General features: G+C 39.9%; 1 protein-coding gene across 2 annotated transcripts in view; it reads right to left on the bottom strand.

Moving 5' to 3' along the window:
* The window catches only part of igsf21a (immunoglobin superfamily, member 21a), a 381,326-nt gene that overhangs the window by 20,680 nt on the left and 348,104 nt on the right, over positions 1 to 12,542 (bottom strand). Inside the window, exons 7-8 of one of the 2 annotated variants that reach the window (XM_034694383.1) lie at positions 10,395 to 10,480; positions 2,555 to 2,747 (exon numbers count right to left, since the gene is read on the bottom strand). In XM_034694383.1, the coding sequence (XP_034550274.1) occupies positions 2,555 to 2,747; positions 10,395 to 10,480 (279 nt within the window). Of the gene's footprint in view, positions 1 to 2,554; positions 2,748 to 10,379; positions 10,481 to 12,542 lie in introns of both variants that reach the window. The other variant, XM_034694318.1, reaches the window with a different exon arrangement.

Below are 12,542 nucleotides of genomic sequence, written 5' to 3'. Positions count from 1 at the left end.
GCCTGAATCAAGAGTGGGCTTTTTAAGGAGAGGTTTAACTACAGCTACTTTAAATGATTGAGGTACATAGCCTGTCAGTAAAGACATATTAATCATACTGAGTAGTGGAATTACTTCTTTTAGCAGCTTAGTTGGGATTGGGTCTAAAAGACAGGTTGATGGTTTAGCTGAAGAAACTGTGGAAACCAGTTCAGGAAGGTCAATGGGTGAAAAACAGTCTAGGTATACACCTGGCTTTAACGCTTTATTTTATCTTGTTTTTATCGTTGAATATTTATCCAGAGTTTTAATTTGGATTTCTTGGTTACTGCTTTATTGTTTTCACACTTTTGTTTTTATCCTTGAATAATTTCCATTTATTATTATTATTATTTTGTTTTGTTACGTTTTTTGAATAGTTGTGTTTTATTTTGAATAATTTATCCGCTGTTATTTATTATTTTATTTATTTAGCAGGTGTTTCATATTTGAGCCTTTTTAATTATTACCTTTTAATATTTATTTTTTATTTGGTCTGTTATTGGATTTTTTTCCCTGATGCTTTGTTTTTTCCTTTTTCTCAGTATTGACTGTTTTATCCTGTGTTTGACTGTTTTATATTTAATCTTGCTTTATCTTTGTATATTTTATAAGCTTTCCAATCTTTCTTTAGAATTGATTGGCTTTCTATTCGACAGAGAAGCTCTTTTTGATTTTGAGCTTTGAACAGTTGTATTTTTGTAGGTTAGGTTTTTGTGCTGCTAGCATCTGTTTTCACCACGTAGAGCTTTGCTAGCTACCAGAACAATAGCTTAGCCCAGCCTGTGGTAGCTTTGATAGTTGCAAGGTATAGACCGACTGTCTGCAACCAGATCACCTACCTCTGCTGGTCCCTTGTCGTCTTAAGGTGAAGTGTTTTCAATCAAACCATCACTCCATAAGGTTTATTAACCTAATATTGCACCACTGTTTTCTTGAGATGCATGACTTTGACCTTGCGAAGGAGAAAAACTGTGAAACAGTAGAGCTGCTGGCCTGGTCTGCCTCACCCTGCATGCTTTGTTCAGCAAATAAGTCACTTGCGTCTTGAAGCATCAAGTGTAAAACACTGTAATTGTGGGATTGCAACATGTTTTTGGCTTTAAATTAAGTTGGCATTTTTTGGAAGTTGTTTTCTTGTGTGGAGTCTCTCTCTTCCTCACAGAGATTGGGCGGCTCCACCTTCACCAGATTACTGTAATCACCAACTGCATTTAAGCCCTGCTGTGATGCTTCTCCAGTGCCAGATTATTCCCGCATCTGATGTGGTATTTCGGCCCGTTCTCCAGAGTTATCTCATGAATTTTCAATTGTTCGAGCTTTCCAGCTTTGTGTGTTTTTACCAGTGACTAACTCCGCTGTTCTCCATTCTTCCAGTACCTCCTCAAGCCCCCAATGCTACTGCCCTTTCGCTGCCACGCTGCCACACTATCCTTCTGGATTCATTTACCAGCCTCCTTCTCAAGCCCTCACATCTCCAGCCTTCACCTCTCCTCAGATTTCCTCCTTACGCCTTGGACCCTTCCCTCCACCCTTTTTCCCCCTTCAATAAATTCACTTAACTGCTTCATCTGCCTCCGGTTGTGCTTTTGGGTCCACACTCAAACACCTGGTTTTCTAACTGCTACAAGTAATATACCTCTCTTTGTATTTTATACTGTCATGCTGGTCACACTGTGTACACTGTACAGGACCCCCTTTGAGCTGAAAAGAAAGTATAAAAGTGCGCCTCGTACTCCAAACTTTACGGTAAGTAGGAAGTGTCAATATACTTTTGACGCATTGCGCTTTTCCCCTCCTCGATTGAAAACCCCCCTCATCAATAGGACTTTGTGAAGAAGCTCATGTTGGCATTTTCCTGTTCCTCCAAGTGTACCCAGAGTAAACAGATCCAGAGGAGCACGACACACAGATATAATAGACCTTGTCAGCAATCCAGCTCCCACAGCAACACCAGTAAATGAACCACTTCCAGGTTCTGATGAACACGTTAGCTCGGCTTGGACGTCGAACAAAGTGCTTTTCCAACACTGTCAACAACAAAGGTCCTTTGATTTCATCACCACCTTTTGATGTTTGCTGTTTTAGCGGGAGCTGAACAAGACGTGCCATTGATGGAAGTCACTAAATCCCCCGCTGCAGAATAGTTATCCTCACTAAGTGCAGCCTTAAAAAGAATGTGTTGTTGAGTCAATTAGAGATACAATCTCTTATTAATCACACACTTAGCTGCATTAATCATTCATACCTAAAAGCGGCCACATGAGTCTCTAAAGGGTTTTTCAAAGATACTGTAGATACATGAAATGAATTTTGTTAAATTATGTAATTTTCTGTGACATTTAATTGTGTAATTGTACATGTTCCAGATAAATCTAGGGGAGCAAAGTAATAGAGAAAAAAAAAGAGATGTTTCATATTCATCATCTTTTAAATAATTCATCAAACTTAAATGTGATTTCACTCTGACTGCGAGTGTAGTAGCCACTCCAGAACCGGGGGCGGGGGTTTGTTGCAGAGAGATGAGAGTACATACCAAAGACTATGAGGCGAGTGTGCGTATCCGTGGAGCCCAAAGGATTCTGGGCCGTGCAGCGGTACATGGAGCCGTTGAGCTCGGCCGGCACTCGCTCTAGAATCAGCTCCTTCCCTTCTCGCTCGAGGCTGCCATCCAGGAGGCGACCCCCCACTCGCGTCCAGGTGAAGAGGGGCTCGGGGAACACCTCGTTCTGTCAATGCAGAGAACCCGAACGGTATGGAGAAGGAGAAAGAGAGGGGAGGAAGAAGGAAAGGGTGGTGCACAGTAAGTCTGCGAGTCCCAGCCAAGAGATTAAAAGCAAAGGATACATGAATAATACAAGCTCCAATTTTATCCCGTAATGCAAAGGCGAGTTAACAACATGCATTAATAATCAACACTTCACTTTACAACACTTTTTCGGCTCACATTTTTGAGCCCTCCAGAGATCACTCTCTTTATTTCCAATTTCAAAGTCTAACCCTCCATGAAGCGGGATTTTTTTCATGTCAGTGGGTTGACATGTTCACAGATAATAAGAGGACACAGAGCGGCAGGGGAATCTCATGTATGATTCCACTTCTGCCTCTGCTCCCTTATTCACATCATAATCCCTCGCTGACACATTCGCAGTATACACGCATACACATGCCGAACACACTCCTTGACTGCAAACAGAGGCACTTTTATTCCACAATGTCATCGTGAAAGACAAATCAATATTTAGGAAATTTCATTGCTGAAACGTTCCTTTTCTGTTTACAGATCCTACATGAAAACACAGATTCTCCTGCACACATGGGACCTGATTCTGGAGACCGAAGAGGTCTAAATTCTCCTCTCAACAAGAATGAAAGACCTTCAAAGAATACGATTTTACTTGCAAGGACCACACCATCAGCAGGATGCAATTTGACGATTGTTTTTTGATTATGTTGGAATAAAGATTCTGAATTTCATGTTGAACTACTTGATGGGGAGGCTTAATTGGGGCGTTGTAGCTCCCTGACATGACGAGCCCCCTTAGGATCAGAGGACTGAGATACATAAAGAAAAAAAAGGTGGAAGAGAGAGATATGGATTACAGAGTGAAAGGCGAGGAGAGGAATGAGTTTGAATGATGCAAATGCAAAAAGAGGCACGGTTGAGGTGTGGTCCTGGGCCTGAAGCTTTGCCATATATCACTTAAAACTTAGTCTGACATGATATCTAAAAGTTTTTTGAAGAAAGAGTTTTAATTTTGTAAAGTTAGGGGTAGGAAGAAGGGGTAGGAAGAAGCATAGAATTTGTAGGAGCATGTAACGTGCAGCACTGATGTCAAAGACAAATTTCCCTATGGGGACAATGAAGTACATTGTATCGTATTGTATCGTAGAAAGATATTATAAGTATAAGAAAACTGCTTTTGGACAATCTGCTTTTTCAACCCGAGCTGCACAAAAGTGGAACTCACTCCCGACCATTATCAGAGACTGCATAAGCGTCAGGGTTTTTAAAACCAAACTGAAATAATGGCTCAAGCTAACCAGTCATGTGATCACTGAATTAACCTTTGTATCAGTCTTATAGATCATGTGTTAATGTGACATACTGTCTGGTCTGTGTTCTTTGATCTTCCTGCCCAGGGACCACATATGTAAATCAGTTCCTTTAGCTAACTCTGGCTCAGCAGTTGTGCTGTGCATGGTCCCTGTCTAATAAACTAAACTGAACTAAAGTAGGGATGTCTCAATGTCAGATTTCCTCCTAACAATAATTGTGGTTAAAAAAATTCACAATAAGCTTGTTATCTCAATATTTATTAAAAAACCACACTGTGTCTCCAGCATTTCCGAGTGCCCCCAGTTTTTATGTGTTGCATCCAAGTAAATTGAAGCCAATGCAGATGTCTTAAAAACTGCAGTTCCCCAAGCGTCCACTTGTGGCTGGCTCTGGAAGTACCGGAAACCACATACACACCAATTCAAAAAATCAGATCTTCACAGCAGAAATAAACATGTTTACAGCCTGGTTCAAAAATGAGTGTAGTCTGGATAGCTCATTTCTTGATCGGCACACACTGTACAGGGTGAATTTTTTCATAACGTGGCAATTTTGAAGATATTAAGATTACAAGTATTCCAATGAGAGGCACAGCTTACTTCAGTGACATGCGGCAACACTGTAGCTGTTCAGGGCTCAAGGCCCGCCTCTTTACCTCACACTAACTCGACTGAATTTAGGTTGAGTTCAACATTTCCAATATGGCTCCCACTGATGATTGGCTTCAAAGCAGCACTTCAGAAACAAATGGGTGACATCACGGATACTACGTCCATTATTTATACAGTCTAAGGTTGCATCATGTTTAGTCTTTGCAACCTTTGCAGACTGTGTTCATCTTGTAAGATATCCTCTCATCTTGCTCAATTAGACGCATTCTCAAACGCAACATTTTCACTTTCCTGGCCATGTGGTTCAGGTTCAGGTTCAGGTTACTTTATTTGTACCCGTAGGTAAACTTGTTTTGCAGCCAGTGAAATGTTAGGTCAATACAAAATTACAAGATAGACTTCAGACAGAACAATCTACTTAATGTGCAAAACATACAAAAATATCCTAAAAACTAATGTAACACTAAAAATGGTAAAATGAATAGACATGATAAAATGATAAAATGATAAAATGATAAAAGTGCTAAAGGTTCCATTTAAAAAGCATATCAGAAAACAGTCAACCAATAAAAAAAACAATGGAATCACATGAATAAATAAGACAATCTGGGCTCAAGTCATAAGATTGGGGGCTGACTGTGTGGGAAAATAAAAGCTATTGCTTGTTCAGCTCAGTAACAGCAGCAGGAACAAAGCTTTTCTTGTGACGCTGTGTCCTGCACCTTGGGACTAAAAACCGTCGTCCAGAGTGAAGAAGCTGGAAATCACTGTGCAGAGGGTGTGAGGCATTATTTAAAATAGAGGTGGCTATCCGCTGTAACTGGTTAGTGTACAGGGAAACTGTGAGAAGTCAAAAACAGCGAGCGCTCTCTGCCACTTAAAAAAGTATTTCATTATGTTTTTTTTATTTTTATCATAACACATTATTTTGGCATTTTCACCTTTTTATTGATAGGACAGATAAAAAGAGACTAGATGTGGGGAGTAGAGAGCAAGGGAAGACATGCAGCAAATGGTAGAGGCCGGGAGTTGAACCAGCGATCCCTGCAATGAGGACTATAGCCTCTGTGTATGGGGTGTGCTTAGGCAGCTAGGCCAAGAGCACTTCAAAACAACATATTTCAGTTAATGTTGACTGATTTCATCTGTCTCTTATATTGATCTGTACAGAATGATCAGATTCTTTATTTGTATTTTTGCACATGTATTATCTGATGCAGGAAAAGTGCCCAGGTTGTCATATTTCAAAACGTATAGCTGCCATTTGGACAAACACAGATTCATGTGACACACACATACACACAACACGTACTCTCAACCCTCCATTTGATACATTTTGATGGATAAAAGCTTCCAAACTCATTTGGGCTGAGCGGGCTCTCAGTGCAGAGAGGTTTCCATCACTCACAGCGTAATGTCTATGGAAAGAGCATCTCATCCAGACATCAGAGGTGTTTGACACATGACAGAATGTCTCGACCGACAGGAATGAATTTTTAAAAAAAGACTGGAGGTCTGACCTCAGTGAGAACCGCATTTCAGATCCATCTTTAGTGATACAAACAGCATATGAAGCACGCGTGGATCAATTGAAAAGTTGACTTCTGAGTTTGGTTCATTTGGCTTCATTACTTGGTGAGATACAACAAAGCCAGCTGAACCACGGAGCCAATAAATCCAGCTTTGCGTTACTCCCCGTAAACTCAGTTTGTAACAGGAGTGCACGAACAAACAGATATGAACCTCAGTCCAGACTGCAGTTTGCCTTCCCTTCATGGCTTTTCAAGCACAAGTAACTTCTCGCTATCAGAAGTCAAAATCCCTCTCCACTGACATTGAAAAGTGAATGTTTCGAATCCTTCCCTGCAGCAAGCAATGTTGATGCACTTGCTTGGCATGCACCCAAGTTTGAATCTCATGCTCACATGCCCAAAACAAACCAAACACTTCAGAGTTCAGATAAACATGCTTGCTCCAGAATGCTCATAATGGCTTGAAGTCAGCTCCTGGAATACGATGATACTGGGAAAAGTCTGGATGTTTGTAATTGTCGTAAGAAATCTGGTGTGAATTGTTTAACCTTTCAAAATAGATGCTAACAAAAAAGTTCTCCTGCGTCTGTGTTTAAATCATGACAGAGGTTAAAGGAGTTAGCAGATGGAGGCAGGCTGTGGGGAAAAGGTCAAATTAAGATAAAATAAAACACTAAAAAGCTTTAAGTGAGACCTTCCTGTCACATAACCCCAAGAGTCCAAAGAAAAAGGTCTTTGCACTGTGCTGCTTAAACCGTCCATTTCTTATTTAATCTCATACATAAGCAGCATGAGAAATGAATGCAAAGTAAAAGCTACACTGTAGGATAATCATCCATAATAAATTCCTAAAACTATAAACCTGAGGGGAAACTGGCATCTTATTTTATCCGGCAGGCAGGAGGTAAAATTATCAGTCTTGACACACAATCTTATCTTCTTGTGAAACCCCAGAGCTTGGGTCCAGTGAACGATAAAGGAGAAATTTGCTTTCTGATTATTCCGCATGCTGCCGAAGGGCCTGACTGGCTTTATGCCACAGTCAAGCTTGTTTACGCTAACCAAACTTAACACTGTTCAAAGACAAAGTTAAAATTATTCCTGTGGTTATCAGGGAGCCAAATGTGAGAAACCGTGCTGTGGAAAGCTCAGTGCACAAACCGGGAATAATGCAGGAGTTGAATTTTAGGTAAAAATGTCTCAGGAGTAAAAATACAATCAAAAAAATCATCTGACTTATGATACCCAAAGGTTCCAGAGGCAGTGACTGAGCAGTAACAAAGGCAATGTGTGCGGTGGGCCGTTAATAGGTCCTGTATCAGGATTTGCCCTCTCCTCTTCACCTGACTGGCTCCAGCTGCCGGGCTTCAATGTGTCACTCCTGTCACAGAGATCAGGACCATCCACGGGCTCTTCACACCAGGAAACAGAATTTTTTTGGCAGGGGATAAAAGTGACAAAAAGACAATCTCTTCAGTGTTACAACTTCCCCCCCGCCACCTGCCTCCCCTCTTCTTTTCTTTGAGATTATGGAGCAGGGAGTCTTAAAGCAACAAAGAGTACACCAGCAAGCATTACATGGCTGCCATTTGGCTCAGTCAACACTTTCTCATTCCAGGTGGTTAAATACTACACTTTGTCATGGTCCTGTGTGTTTCACACGAATGTAAAAGGTGATGTTTGTTTTACTCTTTTCTTACACAGGGTCAAAATGGAAAAGTCTGCTTAGGTTTGGACAAAAAAACGACATGCTTTTGGTAAAATATCAGGATAAGAGTTACGGTTCTAGCTCAAAGATGACTTCTAGACTTTCCCAGGACTTGTGCATCAATCTAAAGGGTTAAAGTCCTGCATTGTGACACTAATTCATAGCCTAGTTTTAATACTTCGCTACAAAGATTGTACAGTTCTTTGCAGCAGCTAAACCTTGAAGTTTTCTGAGGTAAGTACAGTCCACAGCAGAACAGATTCTTGTGTTGCTTTGATGGCGTAGACGGCCTGCTGCCGTGGACGTACCAGACTCCAACAGCAACAACTATCATAACTCGGTCTAACATGTGTCTGGTCCTGCTGGAGGTTTCTGCCTGTTAAAGGAAGTTGGTCCTTGCCACTGTTATTTGCTAAATGCTGTAAAGTGCTCTGCTCATGGTGGATTAAAATGAGATCAGACTGAGTCCTGTCTGTAAGATGGGTCTGGATCTTATCCTGTCTTGATGTCTTTGTTAATAATAGAACATAGAGTACGGTCGAGACCTGCTCTGTTTGTAAAAGCGTCTGGAGATAACGTTTGTTGTGTTTTGCAACTATATAAATAAAGATTGACTGATTGTTTTGAAGCAGACACTTGTGGCTATGTAACGTTCAATGACTCTTTTGTTAGTGTTTGCTATGTTTTCTCTTCTACTCTAGTTATCTGCCACAGAGCGCTGCAGGAGCCCGTAGGTACAAAGTGTTGTGTGCTGTTAGCATGCATTGAATCTCAAAATCGATCGGCAATCATCATCTATCATGGCGATAAGCTGTATACATCTGGGATCAAATGTTTTTTTAGTAATTCTGGTTAAGTCAGCAGTTAGCTTTAAATGACTTCCAGCCCAGACTTGATTTCCATGAATCATTTACATCTTTAATGTAAATAGCGCCATGTTTTTCTGTTACAAGTCGTTCTCAGTTTTACAGTAGACAGTAAGTTACAGAGAAGCTTCTCTCTAGCTTACTTCTGTGGTACGAACCCAAAAAGCTACTCACAATTAACAGGTCTTAGGTTTGCAGAATTAACATCATCATGAAACAGATTTTTTTTTTATATAATGATATTTTTATTTCTTACAGTCAAAGTAAATCATTTGTGCTCAGTTATTATAATATATATATATATATATATATATATATATATATATATTTACATTTTATGCAAATACAGGAAATAAAGGCACAAAAAGGAATATAAATTAAAATGGAATTGGAATTCACAGTTTGAAAATAAATAAGTAAAAATTCTAATAATAGCAATAATAGGAATATTAAATAAAGAGGATAAGAGCAGGAAAAAATGTGTAGTCTAACTTCACAGTGAAAATTAAAGAGAAAGCAAACAACTATAACAACAATAAAAATGATACAGATTTTTAAGTAAAGCTCTGTTCGCTCTGCCCTCTAGAGGAGAAAAACAAAGCTTGTTTGTTTAACAGTGGCCGTGGCGTTCAGTGATAAGTTCCTGAAGTTGAAATTTTTCATCATGACAGTTCGTTTGGTGCTGCCTGCTTTTGCTCGTCAAACATTATGTTTTTTCTGCATACACCAAAGCCTGCTGTGGTTCAATCAATCAATACTACTCGGACTACAAACGTACTACAACAGAAACCAGAACACTTTCCATGCTGATAATCCATACCCCGAGTACAGAGTCTGCATTTTGATGTAGAATCTATAAATAAAGATTGGGATGTATGTGTAAACGCAGTACTTCATTAATATTAAACTTTAGTATGATAATAAAGAGGTAACTGAGTCTGTGCTGAACCCCATCACAGAGGGACACACTCTTTCTTGATGTGTTCAGATGGTCCCAAGCCAATTCCTAGAGGGAAGATGACAGTTTTATCTTTTCTGAATGACCTACTCTTGCTGGCTTGCTTCATGAGTGAAGCCGTGTTTACTCTAGAGTTCATTGAAAGTCCAGTGCACCTCATGCAGACGCTGTAGGGTAGCTTGTGTGTTTATCTGCCACAAGGGGGATGGTGACAAATCGTTGGTATATGACGGCGTTGGAATGAGAAAAGGTTGAGCTGATAGAAAAGACATCAGATATACTTCAATCGTTTCATCTAAGAAGTGATCTCTTGGATTTTCTTTATTTAAGTTGAGAATTTGATTATCTGAGGCTAAAACACATAACAGTTATTTTTATTTTGGAGCTTTTTTAAGTTTGAATTAAGAGTCTGACAAAATTATGTTTTGATGTTCATTCGCAGATTTCTCCCCTGGGATAAATAAAGAGTATCTGATCCTGAGCAGACTGAAGAAACGATGTCTCTGCCCATCAGAGTGGTCGCTCTGATGGCAAAACAAAAGAAAACTTAGCAAGCTTACTTAAACAAATGCACCAGTCTACGTGAATAGACGGTCATTCATTTTCTCCACACCCCATGCACTTACCCCAGGCGATCCTACCTGGAATCCTTGCACAGTGATGCGCACTGTGTCCCCCACCTTTGCCCTTGAGGGGGTCATATGGAGTTTAGGACCCTTTGGAGCAGCTGTAAGGAGAGAAAAAAAGAAGGACAAAGAGACAGAGGTCATCGTACTGAGCATGAAGACAAATCCTGTTGGAAACCTGTTTTGTCACTGAGGGAGAGAGACAAATACAATTTCCTGTCAATTAAGGTCATGGGGCGAGAGGCGAGGGACCTGCAGCTCTTTCATCTAAAGGGCTATGCTGGATTTATTCCCCCTTGGAGAGAAAAGGAACTAAATTGGGTAGATACTCATTACTAGAGGAGAATGGGAGTGCACGGGATGCAGTGTGGAGGCAGTGAGATAAGGGACACTCGGAGAGCTAATTCCCTTGTCTTGGTGTGGACGGCAGCACTCAGATGGCTTTCATATGGACCCTCTAAAACAATGGGTTGCAGACAGGAGAGGAAGGAGGCAGGTTCTTATATTCTTTGAGTATGACATGCTGCTGAGTGTCCTGTGTATGTAGTGTGTAGATAAAATGACTGATTTGCATAATGTTTTAAAAGGTAAGTCATTTCATTACAGCTAAACTGCACAGTGTACCACATTAGGCCCTTATAAGCCGGTTCTGCACGATTTGAGATGATTAACAATTTCCTTAAAGATAACTGCTTCACACAGCGTGCACTTCCATATGTTAGACAAATGGACTGAGCGGAACATGCAACAAGATTCAAGCTAAGGGCATCCTATCAATAATAGCCCGTTCGAGTCTTCCCCGGGAGTTCTTCAATTAATTTGGTTTGAACTCTCAATATAAATCACGCTGTGTGCTGGTGTTCATTGATGAGTTAAAGTATAGGATAAATAAATAAACAGACAAATGACCTCAGTATCCAGCTATTAATCTGGCAACAAACTGTCCACTGTGGCTAATGAGGCACAGCCTCTTCCAAGGCAGGCATTGACTATAAGCCTGCATCAGGCTAATGGATTAGGAGTTAAACTGTCATACATGTGAATAGGATGGAGTGTGTGGAATTGCCTATGTGTTGTTTATCATATGAGGCTAAATTTATGAAGCAGAAGCAGAACTGTTTAAATTAACATGAAATTGTCAAAGAGGGTACATTAATACAACATGTGGGGAAGAGGGAGAGAGCATTTTAACACCATTAGACCGTTTATTTCTTCACAGATTGAACACATAAATGCCTAAACTACAGAGAAAATTAGAAATAAAAACTAGAATCTCATTGGAAATTAACGCACAAATATATAGTGATTTGCAAAGTCTGTATCATCAAACTTGTGACAATATTGAGCTAATGGCAAAGTAACAGAAAAAGGAAGGACAGTGGACGGCGGTGAATATAATTAAAGAGATGCCCAAGCTACTTTCAAAAGAAGAAGAAAAGAGAAGAAGCAACTCCAGCTCTTTATGCTGAGACGAGAGAAAAGGTGAAAGATGCACTCAGGCCTGCAGAAACAGTTGCACTCACTTGCAGTGGGAGGACTTCACGTGCCAAAAAGTTGTAGCTGACAATTAATTACTGCCCAATTTATTGACAGAGAGAGGGAAATGTTTTCCTATGTGCTACAAACTAGAGCAGTGCAGAAGACTTACAGCAGTGCTCATATAGTAGAAGTTTTACTGAAGGCTGCTGAGGAGAGGAAGCTGACTGAAAAACACTCAACTGTAGTTGTTGACATGGCAGTGAATATGACTGCAGCTGTAACAGGTACAGTCATAGAGTCATAAAGTTTAAGCATAAAATATGAACAGGTGAATATGACAAGTTGCTTAAGCCTGTCCAGCATTTGTCGTATGGGTATTTCCCTTTTTACGGGCATTTTGTTATTCATAGTTAATCAGATATTGTGATGTATCGTTGTATGATTGTGTTATAGTATTTTGATTACTATAGTATCCCTGTATCATATAGCATCGTATCATGTCATATTGTATTGTAACAGATCATAACATACAGTAATATATCATATTGTAATGTATCATATAATATCGTAAAGTATTGTATTTTATTTAAACGTATTGAAACGTATTGTAACGTACTGTATCATATCATAACTGCTGTATCATATTGGGTTATAACTTAACATATCGTATGGTATTGTATTGAT

This window comes from Notolabrus celidotus, chromosome 1, assembly GCF_009762535.1.
Source record: "Notolabrus celidotus isolate fNotCel1 chromosome 1, fNotCel1.pri, whole genome shotgun sequence".
Taxonomy (NCBI): Eukaryota; Metazoa; Chordata; class Actinopteri; order Labriformes; family Labridae; genus Notolabrus; species Notolabrus celidotus.
This window is presented reverse-complemented; position numbering and strand designations above follow the sequence as displayed.